General features: G+C 37.7%; 1 protein-coding gene across 1 annotated transcript in view; it reads right to left on the bottom strand.

The window, feature by feature from the left end:
- FRY (FRY microtubule binding protein) overlaps nt 1-24,345 on the bottom strand; it is a 344,446-nt gene that overhangs the window by 177,776 nt on the left and 142,325 nt on the right. Inside the window, 7 exon segments of the mRNA XM_049778737.1 lie at nt 1,722-1,829; nt 5,098-5,230; nt 9,028-9,079; nt 9,081-9,200; nt 20,932-21,018; nt 22,552-22,660; nt 23,485-23,588. Of these exon segments, the coding sequence (XP_049634694.1) occupies nt 1,722-1,829; nt 5,098-5,230; nt 9,028-9,079; nt 9,081-9,200; nt 20,932-21,018; nt 22,552-22,660; nt 23,485-23,588 (713 nt within the window).

The raw sequence follows: 24,345 nt of genomic DNA, 5'->3' as shown, positions 1-24,345 counted from the left end.
ACTTGGGTTCGATCCTGGGCGTCCCATATGCTCCTTGAACCAGGAGCAATTTCTGAGTGCATAGACAGGAGTAACCTCTGAGCATCACTGGATGTAACCCCAACCTCCCCAAATACCCCACACATTTAAGTTCAGACAGTAAATATTAGCTGAAAATCTAGTTCAAGTTTTATTTCTATTTCTTTATAATCAATGATTTTTTAGACCTCTTTCTGAATCAAGGATGACTGGTTCTTTCTCATTCCATTCTCATTCCATTCCCTCTGCCACATTTTTTGAGATTTTTGCTTTTGAAACTGCATTTAGGTAATAAGCCACTTTTGATTTTTTCAATTAAAGAAGGGTAACTGTCACCTAGCTCATCAGATCAACATGAGATCATTAAGCTTACTTAACTATAATGATACAATTTCACTTGAAGCAAATTAACTTTGGGACCAAGATAAATTGCATACAATGGGGAGGATGATAATGATATGCTTTTCAGTAGCATTCTCAAACAACTAGAATTACCTTAAAGTCTCTGTTACTTCTTTGGCACTTGGTAGTTTCTGTTCTCTGGATTGGGGGATAGACCTTGACTGACAAACACTTTTGTAGTCAGCCTCATCTCATTGTTCCTCTTTCCCAGGCATCCTCTATGCCTTTATTCATATCACTTGCTCTTTTACTCTTCTGATTTCTATCTTTCCTTCAAAGGGCAGTTTAAGATCTACCTTCTCCTAGGAATTACTTGCTCACTTTACAATTTATAACAATTTTTACACACATTGAAATAATTTATCATATTTTTGTGCCATTAATCTCTACAAATTAAGACTCTGGATTGTTAGTTGCCTTACGTACTATGTGCTTTACCTTTTATTCCTTTTTTTTTTGTTTTTGTTTTTGGGTCACACTCAGTGGCGTGCAGGGGTTACTCCTGGCTCTGTGCTCAGAAATTGCCCCTGGCAGGTTCGGGGAATCCACATGGGATGCCGGGATTCAAAGCAGGTCCATCCTTGGTTGGCTGCATGCAAGGCAAATGCCTTACTGTTGTGCTATTGCTCTGGCCCTTTTTATTAGTTTTAAATTATTTATTTATTTATTGAGAACGTATGAGGGTTATAGAAAGCCTGTCTAGAGTACAGGTGGGGGTTGATGGGGAGGAGGGAGATTTGGGACATTGATGATTGGAATGTTGCACTGGTGATGGGTGGTGTTCTTTACATGACTGAAACCCAAACACAATCATGTATGTAATCAAGGTGTTTAAATATAATATAAAATATATTTTATTCAATAATAATATATATAAATATATATTTATATATAAATATATAAAATATATTTTATTCAATAATAATATTCGATTAAATATTTATTTATTTTGATTACTGGGCTACCTCATGGCTTACTTCAGCTCTGTAGTTCAGGGGTCATGGCTTGAATTGCTTGTAGGACCATATATGATACTGGGAATGGAACTAGTGTTGATGGCATACAGAACAAGAGACTTAACCTCTACTTTATCTTTGATTTCAAACTCTCTGTATATGGGGGTGGGGTGGAGAGGAACTTCCTTTATTCCTTTTTGCCTTCACACAGTACCGAGAATACTATATAATTTAGTAAATATTTCTCAATTGCTAATATTTATGTTATCCTTTTAAGAAATCACAATGAAGAATTATAATCAATTTTGGTCATTAATGTTATAATGTCATTATAGTCTCACATACCTGGCCAGCAAATCAATGAGTTCAAGTTTTGACATTCCATCAGGAAGTAGTCGAGGGATAGCAGCAACACAGGTTCTGAAAAGGTCTATTTTTGGCTTCCTCTCACCTCTGAAATTTGAAAACAAAATTTAAACATGTCACAGACTTGTGAAAATTTTGAAAAAGATTAAGTATGAATACAACTATAACTCCCACATCTTGAATCAGTCTAGAATTTGTTCCTTATTAGTCTTTTGCTATATTTGTGCTCTTCATAGCTTGGTGATTTCTAAGAGGTCTTGTAGAAATTTAGATGTATCCTAGACAAAGGATCCAACTGAAAAGAGGAATGCTGATATCAATTTTATTTTTTGATATAGTTTTATATTTTTTTTTTGTTTTTTGTTTTTGGGCCACACCCGTTTGACGCTCAGGGGTTACTCCTGGCTATGTGCTCAGAAATCGCCCCTGGCTTGGGGGGACCATATGGGACGCCGGGGGATCGAACCGCAGTCCGTTCCTTGGCTAGCGCTTGTAAGGCAGACACCTTACCTCTAGCGCCACCTTCCCGGCCCAGTTTTATATTTTTTGATATAGTTTTGCATCAGTTGGGTTCTATGAGGGGTGGTTCCCATGGATGCATCTAAAATCTTGTATTCACAGAAACACATAAATATATAAAAATAAAAAAATAAACAGCCATTCATACATTCAGTATTTTTAATTAGATTTTTTCTTTCCTATAATTAGATTTTAATGTGCAAATGAATAGTGCCATTAAAAAGCATGAAATATGTAAGTAATATATAAGATTACTTTTCAGATGAGTAATATTTCCTCCAGAGTTTCTATCCTTTTATTTGATTATGTTCTTCAAAAAATAAGTTGTTTATAATGTCAGTAAAACCAAAAATGTATGAAGTTGCACATATTTTATGTTTTAAAAATACTTTATTTAAAAACTAGGGTTTGAATTGTTATTCATGATACAGTTTTTTTACTTTTCCACAGTTACAAAGTTGCTCATTATTTGAGTTTCAGTCATACAATGTACAACACCCTTCACCAGTACACATTTCCTGCCATCAATATCCCAGTTTCTCTCCTGTCCTTCTCTATACCTGCAGACATTTTTCTTCATCAATGTTCAGCTACATGCAAGAAAGTTCTTCAAACTTCTTTTCACCTCTCTGAATGTTAAAGAGTATTTATATACATTTAAAGATCAGGTAGTAATGAAGTTAGAGGTATGTTCTCAAGGTGACAATTTGTTAGGCAGAATTAGAACTGCAGTTAATATATCCAGTGTTCATTAACTTTGATCAATTTCAATTTTGTTACCATTTTGGTTGAAAGTCCAAAGTGACATAACCTTATATCACCTAAATCAAATGCCCACAAACTATAAGATAACATTTATTGCATGATCATATTTAAAAATGCATACAAATAGGTGCATTGACATAGTGAAAAGATGGAAGAGATTACAGTGAACCAAGCAATGATTGTAGAACTCAAGTGGTACTTTGAAGAGGAGATTTTTCTTTGAACTTTTTTTTATTATTGGGTTTGGCTACATACACCTATGAACTCTTTTTATTTTATTAATTATATGTTAATATTAACATTATATACTCTTATAAAATTTTATAATATTGTACATTATTTTATATATTTTATTATTGGGAGGGTTGGAAAGTAATTACAGTGGGAATAGACCACAATTGAGTCATACCAAATTACTGTGCCCAGGAGTGATCCTTACAATACTTGGTGGGGTAACTATCACTTCCAGGGACTGAACAGGTGTGGACCAACCACATGCAGGACAAGCTATACCCTATTCTAAACCTGTGCTCCTAGTTTTTATTATTTATGCTGGAAATTATGCCTTATACTTATTACATATTTCTGCCTTTTAAAAAATGCATTGTCTTGTTTCTCATACTTTTTTAATACATTATCATTATAAAAATACATATCTACATGTAATGTCCTCTGCCAAAATAGCAACAGTCTAATTCTTTTGTTTATGTGTGTGTGTGTGTGTGTGTGTGTGTGTGTGTGTGTGTGTAATAGATTTTGCTTTTCTCCCGCAAAATTTGTAATACTGGGGCTAGAGAGATAGCATGGAGGTAGGGTGTTTGCCTTGCATGCAGAAGGACGGTGGTCTGAATCCTGACATCCTATATAGTCCCCCGAGCTTGCCAGGAGTGATTTGCCAGGAGCGATTTCTGAGCATAGAGCCAGGAGTAACCCCTGAGCACTGCCAGATGTGACCCAAAAAACAAAAAAAAAAATTTGTATTACTAATTCTAGTGTTTGTAGTTGAATTTGCTAAGAAAAGAAATCTTTCTAATAATATTTTTGGAAATTTATGCCACAAAAGCCAATCTTATTTTAATTCATAGTTTATAACAAAAGTCTAATAAATTTTCTTAAAATGTAAAATTTAGGGGCCAGAGTGATAGCAGAGCAGTAGGGTGCCTGCCTTGCACACGCCAACCCAGAACGGTCTGTGATTCGAATCCTGGCATCCCATATGGTCCCCTGAGCCTGCCAGAAGCTATTTCTGAGCGCAGAGCCAGGAGTTACCCCTGAGCACTGCTGGGTGTGACTCCCCCCCCAAAAGAAAACCAAAGTGTAAAATTATAAATTAACTCTAGTTCCTCCCATAGCTAAATGAAAATAGTAAGTATATATTTTGTTAATTTCTTTGCAGAAGTCTAATTACAAATCTAGATTCTGAGGTTTTGGGCTAAGGATGTTTTATTTTACTTTCCAAGCAACAGACACTTTTATAAAATCCATTATTTCCGTGACATGTTTTTATAGAGGTTATTAAATAGGCTTAGCTATCACCATTTATAATTTATCACTAGAAACAAGTGAGCTTGAAATTTATAATGATAAAATGTAGAGGGATTGTAATAAACTTTTGGGAGAAAAATATCACCTTTGGATAGGATGGACTATGGGAACTCTGGAGGTTGACACTGGTGGCGGGATTGGCCCTGACTCATTGTATGTCTAAAATCCCAAATATGAAGGACATTGTAAATCACAATAGTTTCAATAAAATAAAAAAAAAAGAATAACCGTTGGAAGATGTGGATCAGCTAATGAGTCTAATCATTCATTTCCTATCTCATAAACCGGGTCTACTTTTATTTGATATATGGTCAGAATATATATCAATAATAGGCTTTCAATTTATATTTATAGTTAATAAAATATTATCAAAGTATATTTTGTTATCATTAATACACTTTAGAATTCTGATTCAAAGAAAATGAGAATAAAATATGTAATAATGGAAAGAATAAATGAGAAAATATCTACTGAGTAATTTGATCAATTAACTTTTCATTGAAAACTCAGTCCTCATTGTACTCACGTGATCATATCTTCTGGTTCTTTGTTTAACATCTGGACATTAGTTAGCATCATACACCTTCCTACTTCTTTATCAAGATGCCTTAAAATGTTGTCCACTGCTTTTCGTACTTGAGAGTAATATAATGACATGCCTGGCAAATATAAGTGATAGTTTAATCACTGAATTAAATTAGTTCAAAATGAAATTCTAGATTATTAATCCTCTATGACATGTTGCTCTGGAGAACTTTCTATGGGTGGATAACTTTTGAGTATAATCTTGTTTAATCTCTAATTTGTAGTACTCAACAGGTATAATGCCTTGTACATTTGGATGTTCACCAAATAATTACTGAAACTCACCAAGCAGAATTCTAATACTACAAAAGCAAATATTTTCCAGAGCACTAAAATAAAAAGAGAACTTGGGAAGTTTTACTTAGTCTTCTGTTTCTGATTAGTTAAAAAAAATTCTCTATCATCAGTGATTAGATACATACAGGATAATTCTCATTTTAATTATACCTATAGTGTTCTTTACTTGTGAATTTTTTTTTTTTTTTGGTTTTTCGGGCCACACCCGTTTGATGCTCAAGGTTTACTCCTGGCTAAGCGCTCAGAAATTGCCCCTGGCTTGGGAGGACCATATGGGACGCCAGGGGATCGAACTGCAGTCCTTCCTTGACTAGTGCTTGCAAGGCAGACACCTTACCTCTAGCGCCACCTCTCTGGCCCCACTTGTGGATTTTTTTTAGTTAAATTAAATTACTCATATCATATATTTCATTATGTTATCTTTGTTTGGGGACCAAATTAATAAGTCTTAGAGAGCTACTCAAGGCTCTGTGCTTGGGTGTTGCTCCTTGTGGTGCTTAGCAAATGAAGGGAGATATCAAAAATGTTAAAGTAAGAAAATATATTTTATATATTTTTACTGCTATCATTAAATAGTTTTCATTACAGTGAAAGACAAAGATAAATAGATGTGTATTTCATCACAATATACATAGAAACATTCACATATATTTCCTAAAGAAAAATAAACTGCTTGGCATTTAACATCCAAAAATTTAATGAAATAATTATTAATATTTACTTCTCATATAATAAATCTTTTTAAATTTATCTAAGGAATGTATATATCCCATTGGCCAAACTCCAAATATAATCTGGCATATATAGGATATTCATGTTTAAGATATAGACTGAAATAGTTTTATGGGAAAAAGGAATCAAACTATAAAAATGAATTAATTTGTATATATATAGATGCATTATAAATAGAATTTTATACAGAAAAGGCTGTAGATGATTTAGAAATTTACTGTGAATTAGAGATAAAAAATTGAAAAGACCTGAGGGTGAAGAATTTTAATAAGCTGGGAAATCTGAATGGAATTGAGGGGTGAAGGGATTGTCGAATTTCCAAAGGGGGGGAGGGGAAAGTATATGGAAGGGGCAAGAAAGAAGAAGAGAGAAAATAAATTAAAAAAAGGAGATAAAAAGAAAAAAGAAAAAAAAAGAAAGTATTGAGAAGAGAGGAGAAAAGAGCAAGGGGACCCCTGCAAGAAAAGGCAACCAACTCCCCTGCTGACTCATGCTGCGCGGTCCTCCTTATCAACCCTTCTTAACGTGGACTGTTACTTGAAACTGGACTTAGCTCTAAAAGTATCCCCAATGCAAGAACTCTTCCCAAGACCTCCCTGCCGCAAATCTTTTGCCAATCTTAAGAGGGTCAGGTTGTGTGATGAAAAGGCGCTCGGGAACCCACACACCACAAGAAAATATCAAAAGACAAAAACCTATACTTCCATCATAAGTATAAGACCTGTATTACACTACCTCGTTACCTGCTTTTCCCCAAATGTAAGGTAGTCTCTTGCATTACTTTGTTCCTTTAATTACTTTTTTATTTCATTTTTTTACTCTTTTTTCTTTTTATATATATACGTGAGCACATATATTTTTATTTCTATTTTTATCTTTTTTGGGTGTGTGACCTGTTTTTGATTTCTTCTCTTTCCACCCTCAATTGCACCAGCAATATAATTATAGCCCATTTCTCCCTGCAAAGGCACACATAAAAAAAAAGGTAAAATCTTATGTATAAAAACGAGCTCTTATCTACTAGGGATAAGAACTCATACTTGTTTACAATACAGGGGCATCTCCCACCTTGAAAATATGTCACGTGGACCCAACTTAGACCCCAGGTGAATAGACACCAATCGTCCAGCCTTGAACCCTGGATTCCAGACATAGAAATGACACAGATTTTCACAACATCCACAAGAAACAAATCCTATTCGGGACATCCTTAATACTGCTCGGACACCAACAAGTGCCAGCTCTAATATGATATCCTGACAACGAGAAAACTGGGAACAACTTGACCTAAGAGCAGGTTATCCTACCTCACCAGCTAACGATAAGACAAAATCAGAAGACTTGTCACCCTTTGGTCTATCTCAAAGCCAAGATTGCGATTTACAGATGACTGGCTGATAGAACCATGACCGGACTGTATGTATCCTGGGACCAATAAAAAAGTCCTAGTCTAGGGTTTGAGCTATGACCTGCACAACAATCATGATCTTTAGTTCAGAGGTCTGTCTGAGACAATTGCAATGGAATGGGTCTTCTGGAAACATAACGAAAGACACTATCCCAGGCCCCCACCCTAGTATCAGCACAAAGACCAAGACACCAACCACAGAAGAAGGATTAAAATGACACTGAGGGAACAGAACTTCTAGAACCACAAAGAAAGATTTCATCATAAGTTCCAATCCCTGACCTGTGCAGATAATGAGATCTCTAGATACAGAGGTCTGATTTTATCACCGAGGACGGAGCAGAAGTCTTCCATACACCACAAAAGCACCAAGGGGAGAGTAAATGAACCTGAAAGGAGTCTATAGTTAATCCCACGACAATATAATTCTAAGGGTGGAGAAGAAACTCTGCATCTCTTAGGTCAAGGGAATTCCTTTTCGAATGACCCTAATATTTACTGTGCCTGTGCAGGAGGGAAAAAAAAAAAAAAGAAAAAAAGCACAAAACAATTTTTTTTATTTATTTATCTAGTTTTTGTCGGTTTCTTTGTTTGGGTGTGGTTATTAAAGTTGTTGTCTCCATTTATATTTATTTATTTATTTATTTATTTCTTCTTTTCTTCCTTTATGTGCTCTGCCATGTTTTTTTTTTTTTTATCTTAAGACCATGGTTTTTATGTGGTTTCTTATCTTTATTGTTGGTGTGCTCAATGGATATTTTACTTGACACTTCTTTTTGTACTGTTTGTGGTGTTTCACCTTCTTTTTCCCCTTAGGACTCTCAAACCTAGGATGAGAGCCTCCAGAAGGACTCCGCCCATTTTCGGCGTATTTGATTTTTCCCCCAGTTTATTATCTTTCTCTTCTTCAAATAAAACCACATAACTGAACTATCTGGTCCCGCCTCCCCCAATTAGAGCAGGAAATAAGGGAGGTACAAGACCAAACAGGTATAGGACTACTAAGTAGTAAGCTAGGCACAAAGAGGACCACTTATTCTAGCAGCCCCCGGGAGTGGGGGAGGATATGGGAGGTAGGACGGGGAAGACGGAGGGGGTGAGGGAGGAGGATATGGGAGGTAAGACAGGGAATGAAGGTGGAGGGAGGACAATTCGGTGATGGGAATTCACCTGATTTTATGTTAATACGTACCTAAAATATTATTGTCAATTGATATGTAAGCCACTATGATTAAAATAAAAATTATATTAAAAAATTGAAAAGACCATAGATAAAAGGCTAACATTAAAATGGTACTCTCTCTCAGGAAATTTCACATAGCACATCAATCAACAACAATTAATGTTGGAATGTCTCAGCAGCTACTTTTATAAAGTGTGTTTTTGCTCAGGGCTATTATAAGGCCCAGTTGTAACACATCTTTAAAACCCCACCTATCATTTTGGCTTCCTCTTCAGTTAGTGTTTTACTCAAATAGGTTTTCTTCGACTCTTAATGTGTTTCCTGAAGGGAGAACAGCTCTGTCCACTGGCATAGGAGGCTCACCATCTTTTTGCTGCAGGCTGTCTGCTATTACCAGGAATGCACGCAAACCAATGTTCATCCTCTAGAAGAGACAAAATAAATGCTTGAGGAAAAAGAAAGACTTAATCCTACTGGGGTGCCATCAAACCATTTAGTCTATTAGTTAAGTTAGATTTGACTTCCCGTCAAGGTAAGTTGGGGTCAGAATAATTTCAAAGACAAACCAATTTAGGGAAGAAACTTTTATGAAATAAAATAAAGTTTATGTCCCTGTCAATGTGTTCCAGGAAAACAATCTGAAGGGAAATTTTCATCATATTGGAAAAATATATCAAGGTAATAATAATCTTCACATCCTATTTGGATGTACCAACAAAATGACAAATATATTAGTTTTCTGTTGCAGGCAAGTAGATAAAGCTTGAGATAAAATAGAGAGCTCTATAGCTCCTGAAGACAGAGATAGCGCACACCGTGTTAGTCCACAGTGGCTCAGATGAAAAAAAATAACAAGTTCCCTATGTTGTATTCCAAGAACACAATGTCATCTGAACTAAATTGCACTGGACATTAATTACTGGGCAGATTAAATGTGAAAATAAAACTTAAAAAACTCAAGGACATAGAGTTTGTTACTGCTAAAAACACATATGCTAATACACACACACAAAACTATTCTGGTCAGATCACTCTTTCTCAAATTCAGATAAGGTACAATATTGGCTCTGAACAGGAGAGTCTGAGCACTCAGAACAGAATTATGGCAGCACAGACTTCTTGGCAAGCATTACAATCATCTTTCCCTGCATTTGGTGGAATGAGGCATGCTCATCTCTGGTGAACTGGGCAGGTGCTCACTGATTTGAAGTTCACTCTATCCTCTGAACTTAGGAAGGGTCTGTGCATGATAAACATACAATGAATATCTTTACATGATGATGACAAATCTGTAAATTGTGATAGAATGGAATGATATGTCTGATCAACCTGTACAAGTTGGAAACAAAAAGGCTGTTTTAGTTTTTTTTTTTTTTTTTGGGTGGGGGTCACACCCGGGCAGTGCTCAGGGGGTTACTCCTAGCTCCTACGCTAAGAAATCACTCCTGGCAGGCTCAGGGGACCATGTGGGATGCTGGATTTGAACCACCGTCCTTCTACATGGAAGGCAAACGCCCTTCCTCTATGATATTCCCCCCGCCCTTATGTTTTTGGGTCATACCCAGTGATGCTCAGGGGTTACTCCTGGCTATGAGCTCAGAAATCGCTCCTAGCTTGGGGGACCATATGAGACACCGGGGAACCGAACTGCAGTACGTCCTAGGTTAGTTAGCATGTGCAAGGCAGATGACCTCTTGCTTGCGCCACACTCCAGTCCCTGTTTTAGTTCCTTTATTTATTTATTTATTTTGGTTTTTGAGTCACACCCGGAACACTCAGGAGTTACTCCTGGCTCTACGCTCAGAAATCACTCCTAGCAGGCTCATGGGACCATATGGGATGCCGGATTCAAACCACTGCCCCTTCTGCATGCAAGGCAAACGCCCTACCTCCATGCGATCTCTCCAGCCCCTCTGTTTTAGTTCTTAAAGAACATTGGGAATAGATTCCTCTCCCTCTTTTTTCTTTCACTTTCTTCTAATACTGTTAGTCAAATAATTTTCCAAATAAATTTTATCACCCTAAACTATTCTCTATGCTCCCTATCAGGGGTCCTCAAACTTTTTAAACAGGGGGCCAGTTCACTGTCCTTCAGACTGTTGGAGGGCCAGATTATAGTAAAAACAAAAATTATGAACAAATTTCTATGCACACTGCATATATCTTATTTAGAAGTGAAGAGACAAAATGGGAATAAATACAAAATGTGGCCCACGGGCCATAGTTTGAGGACCATTGCTACATATCTTTCCCTATAATATTAGATATCTGCTTTTGGTTCATTTGCTAGCCTTCTAGGAGATTTTTTGTCTTCCTAATGATTATTATTATTTTTTGTTTGTTTGTTTTTGGGCCACACCCAGTGATATTCAGGGGTTACTCCTGCCTATGCGCTCAGAAATCGCTCTTGGCTTGGGGGACCATATGGGATGCCAGAGACCAAACCCAGGTCCATCCTGGGTCAGCCGCATGCAAGGCAAATGCCTTACCACTGTGCTATCACTCCGGCCCGCTAATGATTATTTTTATCAGCTTATATATACATATAATCTTGATATATTCTCTTGCTGTGAACCAATAGTACTCAGCAGGGGGGGGGCATGCAATGCTAAAAAGCAATCTCTGGACCTCATAGAAGCAAGACTTGTGTTCAGCCACTTGAAGAACATTCCATCTTTAGCTGTATATAATTATTTTATAAATATGGTCCAGGCAAAAAAAAAAAAAAAGAATCTGCAAGAAAGTTGCTTAAAAGATAAATATTTGTATTTCCTTAAACAGTTATATGCAAAACATTTACATTCCTATTTCCAAGTCAAATAAAAAAAATGCCCTGAGGTCCTATACCAGAAAGTAATAATTATCAGTACTAACAGTGATAATCTAGTTACAATTTACTGAATCTGTATTCAGAAGTAGTCATTAATTCTCATCTTTAAAACAGCACACAAGGAAGGTACACCTATTACTTTTCTTTCAAGTAGGGAAAACTGATGCGGCCTACATATGAGGTGGAAAGTTATACATCCAAGTCAGATTTTCCCAGATCACCTATTGGGAAATTATATTTTGTAACATAAAGTAATACTGACTCACTCATTTTAAAGCTTTTTTGGAGGGCTACTACTTGCTCTGGGCTTAGGAATTATTCCTGACAGTGCTCAGAGGATCATATAGAATGTCAGAGCTTGAACCTGGGCTGCCATTTGCAAGGCAAACTTCCTACCTGCTATGTCACTGGTCAGGTCCCACTTTATTTTTTTAATTTTAATTAATTTTTCCATTATATATATTTTCTCTGCTGTAAGAGTCACTTTATATTTTGTTATAAAGTTGTTCATGATTGAGTTTCAGTCATACAATGTACAACACCTGTCACCAGTGCACATTTCCTGCCACCAATGTCCCAGTTAACTCTCTCGTCCCCCCACTCTGTATTCTGCCTGCCTCTGTAGGAGAGTTTTCTTTTCTCTCTCCCTTATTTTCTCTCCCTTGCTCGCTTTTTTTGTTTTTGTTTTTTTTTTTGTTTTTTTGTTTTTTGAGGAGGGCACACCCGGTTGATGCTCATAGGCTACTCCTAGCTATGCGCTCAGAAATTGTTCCTGGCTTGAGCAACCATATGGGATGCTGGGGATCTAATCAAGATCCGTCCTGGGTCAGCTGCATGCAAGGCAAATGCCCTACTGCTGCACTACTGCTCTGGCCCTCGCTCTTTCTTCTTTTTGTTTGACACTATGGTTTGCAATTGTTACAAAAGGAGTATCATGCATAATGCTCTATCTCCTTCCAGCATTCAGTTCTTGTTTAGAGTGATTTTTTCCAACTATTACTGTTATGGTGGTCCCTTCTCTGCCCCAATTGCATTTCCCTGTTCTTTGTGGCAAGCTTCTTACCATGGACTGGTCCTCTGGTCCCCTGTCTCAATTGTCTTTGGCTATTATTACAATACTATCTTTGATAAAAAAACAAAACAAAACAAAACAAAACAAAAACTTCCCACAAATGAATGTGATCGTTCTATGTCTATATCTCTCCCTCTGACTCATTTCACTGAGCATATTATTCTCCATATCAATCCATGAATAAGCAACTTTTCCTAACAGCTGTGTAGTATTCCATTGTATATACCATAGTTGCTTTAGAAGTCACCTATTCTTGGACTCTAGGGTTGTTTCTAGATTTTGGCTAGTATAAATAGTGCTGCAATTAAAGTATGAGTGCAGAGAGCTGTTCTGCATTGTATTTTTGGGCTCATAAGGTATATTTCCAGGAGCAATATTTCTGGATCATATTGGAGCTCAATTTCTAATTTTTTTTTTGAGGAATACCCATATTGTTTTCCAAAAAGGCTAGAATGGTTGGCATTCATACCAGCAATGAATGAGAAAAACCTTTTACCCCACAGTTGTGCCAGCACTGGTTGTTTTCATGCTTTGAGATATGTGCCAGTCCCTATAGTGTGAGGTGATATCTCATTGTTGTTTTGATTTCCATCTTCCTGATGAATAATGACTTGGAGCATTTTGACCTTTTGTGCCTTTTGGCCATCTGTATTTCTATTTTGAGAAAATGTTCCAGTATTATTTGACTTTTGTGCATGGCATTAGAGAGGTCTGAGTTTACTTTTTGGCATGTAGTTGACCAGTTTTTCCAACACCTCTTGCTGAAGATGCTTTCTTTTCTTCACTTCATATTTCCTGCCCCTTTATCAAAGAATTGATCATATACCTCATACTTCAAGGGAAACTTCTCCTGTGCCTGTCTTCCAGTGTTTCTGAATCCCTGAAGGTTTCCTCAGACGCCTAGGGAGCACACCCCCAAAAAACTGCATTTTGAAGCTGCCCAGTGAGTACATTCTGGCTGTGGGGGTCGCTGTCCAATAAGCTGAGCTCTCTGGCCTGTGGAGGCTCCACCCTGCTGTGCCTTTGTTCTCTCTGAGGATTTCAAGGGAAACTTCTCCTGCACCTGTCTGCCTGTGTTTCTGAATCCCTGAAGGTTTCCTCGGAGGCTTAGGAAGCACACCCCCAAAAAACTGCATTTTGAAGCTGCCCAGTGAGTACATTCTGGCTGTGGGGGTCACTGTACAATAAGCTGAGCTCTCTGGCCTGTGGAGGCTCCGCCCTGCTGTGCCTTTGTTCACTCTGAAGACTTCAAGGGAAACTTCTCCTGCTCCTGTCTGCCTGTGTTTCTGAATCCCTGAAGGTTTCCTCGGAGGCTTAGGGAGCGCACCCCCCAAAAACTGCATTTTGAAGCTGCCAAGTGAGTACATTCTGGCTGTGAGGTCGCTGTCCAATAAGCTGCCAAGTGAGTACATTCTGGCTGTGAGGTCGCTGTCCAATAAGCTGAGCTCTCTGGCCTGTGGAGGCTCTGCCCTGCTATACCTTTGTTCACTCTGAGAACTGTCAACTAGAGGCAGCAGAAGAGCGTGGCCGCTTCGCAGCTGTGCACTCTTTCTAACCAATAAACCCCACCAAAATATTCACGAAAAACCACACTACAAGCATAACAATGGGGAAACCACACAGGCAAACACCATGCACAGAGAATATTGATGAAAGCTCAAATGACCTAATAAATTCCAACCATCTGATTAACCTCTTGGATAAGGAACTTAAAATAGCAATATGGAAGATGTTTGAAGAACTCAAAGAAAGCATAGATCGATTTGAACAGAACACAAAAACAGAAATCAGAAAACTCCAAACTAAAATAACAGATCTGAAAAACATGGTAGCTCAACTGAAAACCTCAATGGATAGCCTCACCAGCAGGGTATCATCAGCTGAGGAGAGAATTGGAGTACTGGAAGATGTGACGCAGAAAAACTCAACACAACAGAAGAAATTGGAAAAGAACCTTAAGACAAATGAACAGGCAATGGAAAAAGGACTCAAGAATGCGAACAGATGAAAATAAAGTCTTTGATAAACTCAACAGAAACAACATAAGAATCACTGAAGTCCCAGAGACCAGGTAGGAGATCTCCAGGAAGAATCGACTGTCAAAGACATCATCCAAGAGATACTCCCAGAGTTAAAGACAACATGCAATCAAATCCTACATGCCCAAAGAGTACCAGCTAAAAGAGACCCAAAACAAAAACACCACAAGACACATGCTCGTTACAATGGCAAATATCACAGATAGAGATAGAATATTGAAAGCAGCAAGATCAAAAAGGGAAAATACATTCAAAGGAGCATCCCTAAGGCTTACAGCAGACATGTCACAAGAAACTCTCAAGGCCAGAAGACAGTGGTGGAATATTGTGACAAGACTGAATGAAATGAATGCCTCACTGAGAATGCTGCACCCAGCACTGCCGGGTGTGACCCAAAAACCACAAAAAAAAAAAAAAAAAAAAAAAAAAAAAAAAAAAAAAAAAAAAAAAAAAAAGAAAAACCAGCCTTAAAGGAAAAACTGACAGGTCTACTCTAAGACAAGAGAGACCAACAAACACAGCAAACTTATCTACAAAGATGACATTAAATCCTATGACAATCATCTCCCTCAATATCAATAGACTAAATTCACCAACTAAAAGAAAAAGAGTGGCAAAATGGGTCAAAAAGATGAATCCAACCTTCTGCTGCCTACAGGAAACACATCTAAATAGTCAGAACAAACACAGACTAAAATCAAAGATTGGAGAAAAATCATCCGAGCAAACAACACCCTCAAAAAAGCTGGGGTGGCCATATTAATATCTGATGACACCAACTTTATACTCAGAAAAGTGGTAAACGACAAAGATGGAAATTATATACTAACCAAGGGATATGAAAAACAGGAAGAAATCAGACTATTAAACATATATGCACCCAATGAGAGACCAGCAAATTATCTAATACAATTACTGACAAATCTGAAAGAAGAAATTAATAATAACACAATAATTGTGGAAGACCTCAACACAGCCCTATCAAAACTTGATAGGTCAACCAGACTGAAACCCAACAAAAACATAATAGCCTGAAAAGAGTAATGGAAGAATGAGGACTAGTAGATACATACAGGACACTCTATCCCAAAAAATCTGGAAACACATTCTTCTCCAATGTACATGGGTCATTCTCCAGGATAGACTACATGCTGATACATAAAACATACCTCCATAAAATCAAGAGGAGAGAAATCTTGCAGGCTACCTTTGCTGACCACAAGGCTCTGAAATTAGATGTGAACTACAAAGCCACACAGAAGAAAAACTTTAACAATTATAATTAGACACCCTGCTATTGAACAACCAGTGGGTCCGAGATGAAATCAAAAAGGAAATCAAAACTTTCCTGGAAACAAATGATAATGAAGACACAAACTGCCAGAATCTATGGGACACAGCAAAAGTGGTCCTGAGAGGAAAATTTATAGCTCTACAAGCACACGTCAGGAAGGAAGAAGGGGCATACCTGAATAACTTAATGACGCAGCTCAAAAATTAGAAAATGACCAACAAAAGGAACCAAAAATAGGGATACAGAAGGAAATAACAAAGCTGAAAACAGAACGCAATGAAGTGGAAAACCAAAAATAAAAAAATCTGAAAGATCAATGAAAGCAGAAGTTGGTTCTTTGAAAATAAATGAGATTGATACACCATTGGCAAAACTCACAAAGAGAGAGAGAGAGAAATCTGATAACCCATATTAGAAATGAAAAGGGGGAGATCACGACAGATATTGCAGAGATCCAAAGGGTAATCAGAGACTACTTAGAGAAACTTTATGCTACTAAACATGAGAACCTAGAAGAAATGGAAAAATTCTTGGACACTTATAACCTTCCACATTTAAGTAAGGAGGATGTAGCATATCTAAACACCCCCATCACTACTGAGGAAATTGAAACTGTAATCAAACATCTGCTCAAAAAAAGGCCCAGGCCCAGGTGGATTTCCTAATGGATTTTTTTCAAATCTTTGAAGAGGAGCTACTACCAATCCTAACAAAGCTCTTCCATGAAATTGAAAAAATGGGAACACTCCCAAACAGCTTTTATGAAGCCAACATCACCTTGATACCCAAACCAGACAGAAATGCTGCCAAAAAAAGAAAATTACAGGCCAATATCCCTGATGAATGCTGATGCAAAAATCTTCAACAAAATCCTGGCAAATAGGATCCAATGCATCATCAAGAAGATCATACACTACAACCAAGTAGGTTTTATCCCAGGAATGCAAGGATGGTTTAACATCCATCGATCTATCAACATCATACACAACATCAACAACAAGAAAAATAAAAATCAAATGATCATATCAGTAGATGCAGAGAAAGCATTTGATAAGCTCCAACACCCATTCTTGATCAAAACTCTCAGCAATATGGGAATGGAAGGAACCTTTCTCAATCTAGTTAAAGCCATATACCACAAGCCAATGGCAAATATTATCCTCAATGGAGAAAAACTAAAAGCTTTTCCTCTAAATTCTGGTACAAGACAAGGCTGTCTGCTCTCACCACTCCTCTTCAACATAGTACTGGAAGTTCTTGCTATAGTGATCAGGCAAGAAAAAGATATCAAGGGAATCCAGATAGGAAAGGAAGACGTCAAACTCTCATTGTTTGCAGATGACATGATACTCTACTTAGAAAACCCTAAAGACTCTACCAAAAAGCTTCTAGAAACAATAGATTTATATAGCAAGGTGGCAGGCTACAAAATCAACACACAGAAATCAATGGCCTTTTTATACACCAATAATGATAGGGAAGAGATGGACATCAGGAAGACAATCCATTCACAATAGTGTCACACAAACTCAAATATCTTTGAGTCAACTTGATCAAAGATGTGAAGGACCTATACAAAGAAAACTATAAAGCCCTGCTCCAAGAAATAAGAGAGGACACAGGGAAATGGAAACACATACCCTGCTCATGGATTGGCAGGATTAACATCAGTAAAATGCAATACTCCCCAAAGCATTATACAGATTTAATGCGATCCCCTTAAAAATACCCATGACATTCTTCAAAAAAGTAGATCAAACACTTATGAAGTTCATCTGGAACAAGAAACACCCTCGAATAGCTAAAGCACTCCTTGGGAAAAGGAAAATGGGAGGCATTACTTTCCGCAACTTTAGACTGTACTACAAAGCAATAGTTATCAAAACAGCATGGTATTGGAATAAAGACAGACCCTCAGATCAGTGGAATAGGCTTGAGTTCTCAGACATTGTCCCCCAGACATACAATTACCTAACTTTTGACAAAGGAGCAAGAAATCCTAAGTGGAGCAGGGAAAACCTCTTCAACAAGTGGTGCTGGCAGAACTGGTTAGCCACTTGCAAAAAAGTGAACATAAACCCCCAGTTACATCATGTACAAATGTAAATCCAAATGGATTAAAGACCTTGATATCAGACCTGATACCATAAGGTATATAGAACAACACGTTGGTAAAACACTACATGACATTAGACTAAAGGCATCTTCAAGGAGGAAACTGCACTTTCTAAACAAGTGGAAGCAGAGATCAACAGATGGGAATACATTAAACTGAGAAGCTTCTGCACCTCAAAAGAAATAGTGCCCAGGATACAAGAGTCACCTACTGAGTGGGAGAAACTATTCACCCAACATCCATCAGATAAGGGGCTAATATCCAAAATATACAGGGCACAGATAGTACTTTACAAGAAAAAAAAACATCTAATCCAATCAAAAAAGGGGGAGAAGAAATGAACAGACACTTTGATAAGAAAGAAATACAAATGGTCAAAAGGCACATGAAAAAAATGCTCCTTTTCACTAATCATCAGGGAGATGCAAATCAAAACACACCACAGAGATTGGCGCGCATCACAAAGAATGAGAACAATCAATGCTGGCGGGGATGTGGAGAGAAAGGAACTCTTATCCACTGCTGGTGGGAATGCCATCTAGTCCAACCTCTATGGAAAGCAATATGGAGATTCCTCTAAAATCTGGAAATTGAGCTCCCATTTGATCCAGCTGTTCCACTTCTAGGGACATACCTTAAGAACATAAGAATACAATACAAAAACCCCTTCCTCACACCTATATTTATTGTAGCACTATTTACAATAGCCGGGCTCTGAACACAACCAAGATGCCCTTCAACAGATGAATGGCTAAAGAAACATTTACACAATGAAATATTATGCAGCCGTCAGGAGAGATGAAGTCATAAAATTTTTCTATACATGGATGTACATGGAATCTATCATGCTGAGTGAAAAAGTCAGAGAGAGAGAGAGAGTGAGAGAGAGAGAGAGAGAGAGAGAGAGAGAGACGCAGAATAGTCTCACTCATCTATGGTTTTTAAGAAAAATAAAAGTCATTTTTGCAACAATCCTTAGAGACAATGAGAGGGCTGGAACTTCCAGCTCACTTCATGAAGCTCACCGCAATGAGTGGTGAGTGCAGCTATAGAAATAACTACACAGAGAACTACCATAATCATGTGAATGAATGAGGGAACTGGAAAGCCTGTCTGGAGTACAGGTGGGGGTGGGTTGGGATGGAGGGAGATTTGGGACATTGTTGTGGAAATGTTGCACTGGTGAAGGGGGTGTTCTTTACATGACTGAAACCTAATCAAATCATTTATGTAAGCAAGATATTTAAATAAAGAAAAAAATTTTAAAAAAAGTTCTTTTGGGCCGGGAAGGTGGCGCTAGAGGTAAGGTGTCTGCCTTGCAAGTGGTAGTGTAGGATGGACCGCGGTTCGATCCCCTGGCGTCCCATATGGTCCCCCCAAGCCAGGGGCGATTTCTGAGTGCATAGCCAGGAGTAACCCTGAGCTTCAAACGGGTGTGCCCCCCCCCCAAAAAAAAAGAATAGTAAGTTCTTTTTGAGGGCCAGAGAGATAGCATGAAGGTAGGGTGTTTACCTTGGATGCAGAAGGATGGTGGTTTGAATCCCGGCATCCCATATGGTCCCCCTGAGTTTGCCAGGAGTGATTTCTGAGCGTAGAGCCAGGAGTAACCCCTGAGTCCTGCTGGGTGTGACCCTCCAAAAAACCTTATTGATTTACATAGATGTGTATGCATGTGTGTGTGTTTGGGCCACACCCAGTGATGCTTCCTGGCTCTGAGGTCAGAGGTCATTCCTCTGAGATCATATGGGATATCAGGGATCAAACTGGGCCAGCCACATGCAAGGCAAATGCTCTGTACTATCACTGATCTGGTCTTAAGAAATTATCAAATTTTTCATGTTTCTACTTTCAATTTGTTTTTATTCAAAATGAAGATAATAGCTAGAGAAAATATGACTTTAAGACAAGGATTTTTAAAAATGTCCCCAAACAATGCTATCGAGATAGTACACATTTGCCTTGCATGTAGCACAGGTATAGTCTCCTGAACCCCAATAGGAATGATCCCTGATCAAAGAGCCAGGAGTAAGCACTGAGTACCACTGGTTATAGCCTAGGAAGAGTTTAAAATGAATATGCTTTTCATTTGCATAAGCTCAACCACTCTTCACTGAACATAATACCTGTTAGTTACTCATTCCCATGATCTGCTTGACAGGTAATGCTATCTTGCTACAGAAGCATATATTCATTATATGTTAATTACTTCTACATTTTCTAATTACTTTTCTGGATTTTTCTATTTATCACTATGAACATTCACTTTTGGGGGGCTTGGGCCACACATAGTTACACTTAGGGGTTACTCCTGGCTACGTGCTCAGAAATCACTCCTGGCTTGGGGGACCATATCGAACTGTGGTCTGTTCTAGGTTAGAGAGTACAAGACAGATGTCCCACCGCTTGTACCACCGCTCTGGCCTGAACATTCATTTTTATCTGTTTTATCATTTCCTGATACTCAGTTTGCTAATATGTTAACATTACAATAGTTATGAGTAAATTTACCATTTGTTCTAAAATGAAACAACCTGGCTTGTATGGAGAGATGAGATTTTTTAACAAGCTTTATTCTGTTATACAATAACAGAAATGGTAGCACATCAATCTTATTCTAAGTCCATTCATCTAAATTTTTAATTTGAAATTTCCATTACCTTGTCTATTTAGTTAAATCACAAGGTGGAACCAAAGAGAAGGCTTTTATGGAACATGTTCTTTAACCCATTGCACAAAGTTGCAAAGTAAAGGTCTGACTCTGCCTATACATGCATGGTAGACAAACTTAAAAGGAACAGTCATACCTCTGGGTTGAGACTGAAGGCCTTGGCTGGTTTTCCCACATAAAGAAAATCAAAAATGATTTCTTTCATTGCAAAATCTAAGCGCTCCTGTAGTGAAAACAAGAAACAAAAGTATTCAAGTACAAATTCAACATGAAATTTCTACATCCACTACAAACACCGAAGAGGTGTGTAAAAAGGAGTGAGGCACTGCTTAGTTTTAGAGATCAGAGAATCTGTGAAGTGAGATCAAGCCATCTGAACATTTGAATGCTGCTGCTCTGTTTTTATGTGGTGTCCTAAGATGCCTTCATTAAATTACATATGTAATTAGCCCCTACAGCACTGAAAGAACCCCCTCAAAGAAGAAAAACCAATATGCATAGAAAGCCTGTCCCATACACAATCCAAAGTCTCTCTATGGAGCTCTATATGTTGATAACTTTCTTCATCTCAGTTTGAAATACATTTCTTAATATACCACTGTAAAAGAGACATTTTCTTTTGTATACAAATCTTTTGGTTCATGCCATACCAGACAATTCTTAATGTGAATTGAACAGCAACAAAGGATAATTAAGTGCACTTAAATTGAAAGTTTAAACCATATTCCAATAATTCAAGAAGTGGCTACTGACAGATTCATTTTAAAACTACATAGAACAAAATTATCTTTGTACATATCAGTCATATGGTAACATAAAATCACTCATCTGCAAAACAAGTGATGTATTTTCCTTAAGTACTATTACAGAGACACTTCACTGTACTAAGAATAGAGAGATAATCCTACCTTAATGGTCTTTGAGTAATAAGTAAACCTTATTTCATTATATAATATCAACTGCACTTCAGTAGTATTTTCACATTGATTATTTTCCATTATTCTTATTGAACTTAGAGGTATAAGAAGCAAACATCTTTATACACAGAAAAGCAGTCCCAAAGAATGACGGTCTCTGACTAAGGGAGTAGAGCTGGCTTTTGGCAGAGGTAGGGCTGGAATAACCTCTGCTTGTGCTCCTCCAAAGTCACATGTATATCAAAAGTGGAAATCTAAGCATTTACTTCCATGATATTTTTCAGAGTAAGCATTTTGGATAATTTCTTGGGCCTAAACAGTAAACTAATACTATTTAATGTACTGGACCTAACTTTAATATAAACTAGTGCTGATAAGATGTTCTGGCCAGTTTTGGCCAAAAGCAAGTACTTGATAATGCTGATATTCCCATTGTGAGAGCTGAAATATTACTCCTCAAAGTTCAGTAATTTTTTTCTCTTGAATTCCTGCTCTTCCTTACCCTCAACACACCACCTGCTCTTGTCTTGCAGAAACCAGCACAGAGAATCAGGAAAAAACAGGGTTAGGAGTCAAGTAAAGATGTTTTCACCAATAGACTCAGTAACCTTAGATGAGTCAAACTCTGTCTCTCATTTCATTTGTCAAATGCTGAAAACATTTGACACAAGGTCACAGTTTGTTTTGGAAAAGCAAAAAGAAAAACACTTCAAACTATTCTGAAACATCTATATACTTACAATATTATTTTAGACTCTCAGTCTGTTAGTACTTTATAAGGAGACTGGCTATTTAAAAGGCAATTAGAAGACTCTCACTGCCGGAAGGTTCTCCATTACCTGGGCAATGAACTGGATGATTTTCACAAAGATGTTCAGAGGCATATCCCTTGGCACCACACCACGGGACCCTTTGGGGAAAAGTGTTGTGATGATGGTTATAAGACGGCTGAAAGATAAAGGGGGCAGGGGAAAGAAAACAAGCAAGATTGGCTGAGCTCCAGTTCTTTAAGGGAAAATGGCAGATGCTTCATCTAATCTAAGAATCGAAGATAATTTAGAAAAAGAAAACAAACGAGTTCATCCCCTTTCCATTAGCATAATTGCTCTATGAAAGCATTTCTGGAAATCTAAGGGCAGTTGGAAAATCATCGTTGTTTCCTTTGTGAAAGTGGTAAATGCGGCCTGGACTTGGAACTTGACAGTCCTTGTTGAGGCGGGTGTTGTGATAGCTGATGAACTAAGCAAAGACTGAAAACATTTTTAGGATTGAGTTATTTTAGAAATTCTCAGCTTTCAACAATTTCTAGTTTGATTATTTCATGAAACAACAATAAAGCACTCTCTTCATTAGCTGAGTGATATTACCTATAATTGACTCAGTAATGTGCTGACATTTTTGTGGGGAAAGATTACCTACAAAACAGAGCTCAGGAGGCCTGAAGATACCTCCTGGCAAAGACTGAACTTGTGGGACAATGGAAGGGCTCAATAAAATGGTGCTGCTAAGGTTCTGCTAGAATGCTAGACCTGAGCATAATATGGGGATTGAACCTGGTCTGCTGCAAGTAAAGTATGCACCTTACCTCCTGTACTGTCATTCTAGCCTTGGCAATTTTGAAGGAGGTTGAATTCAAGAGCTATTCATATTCAGGCTATTCCCAGTGATACCATGAGGTACTGGAGATGGAACACAGGTCTCTAGTAGGCATAGCATGTGTCAGCATTTGGAACTAACACTTGACTTTTATGTGACTATGTGATCCAGCTTACCTCTGTGTAGCTGTATTGCTTTCACATTTAATTCGAATCATGTAAACCCAAAGTAATCTGTAGAGTGATTCAAGTGCAACTCGAGCCATCTTGGGATCTTTATTCTACAGTGAAAAAAACAAGAAGTTAGATTGAAGATTAAATCATGGCAATAAGTCATTTCCAAACACCTGGAAATGGAGGACCTCAAATGGAGGTGGCAGAATGCAATGAGGGCAGGACAGAGAGGGCTGGATAAGTCACGTCATTATATTTCTTACCATAGTATAAACTTAGGAGATTATTTTTTCTCTCCAGTCCCAGGAAACCCATTTCCCCCAAGTCCCAAGAGGAAATTAAAATTTTATATTGTTGATTATTCCCCCTTAAATGTTTTTTTTGTTTGTTTTTTGGGCCACACCCGGCAATGCTCAGGGGTTACTCCTGGCTGTCTGCTTAGAAATAGCTCCTGGCAGGCACGGGGGACCATATGCTTGCAAGGCAAAAGCCACTGCGCTATCTCTCCAGGCCCCATCCCTTAAATATTCTTTTAAAGCATATCACCCTTCCCAACATGCAACTAATTAGCTCCATTAACTTTTGATTAGTCTCACTTTCTGTAAGGATAATGTAAACTAGGCACTATGTTAGAATCTTGATTATAGAGATAAAAGAATCATTTCCCTAGGAAGTTTACATACAATCTGTGGAGGATGGGAAACAATAATCAGTTCTTTTAGTATATAAGAACTAGCAGATATAAAAGTTACCTATAGCAAATTCAAGGAATAGGTCAGGATAGATTTCTGTGGCAAAGAAAAACTCAGATGAACTTTGTAATCTATTCACTTATTCCTTCACTCATTCAACAAATATTTGAGT

Source organism: Suncus etruscus, chromosome 8, assembly GCF_024139225.1.
Source record: "Suncus etruscus isolate mSunEtr1 chromosome 8, mSunEtr1.pri.cur, whole genome shotgun sequence".
In the NCBI taxonomy this organism is placed as follows: domain Eukaryota; kingdom Metazoa; phylum Chordata; class Mammalia; order Eulipotyphla; family Soricidae; genus Suncus; species Suncus etruscus.
Note: the sequence above shows the minus strand (reverse complement) of the source record. Positions and strands in the feature narration are given on the sequence as shown.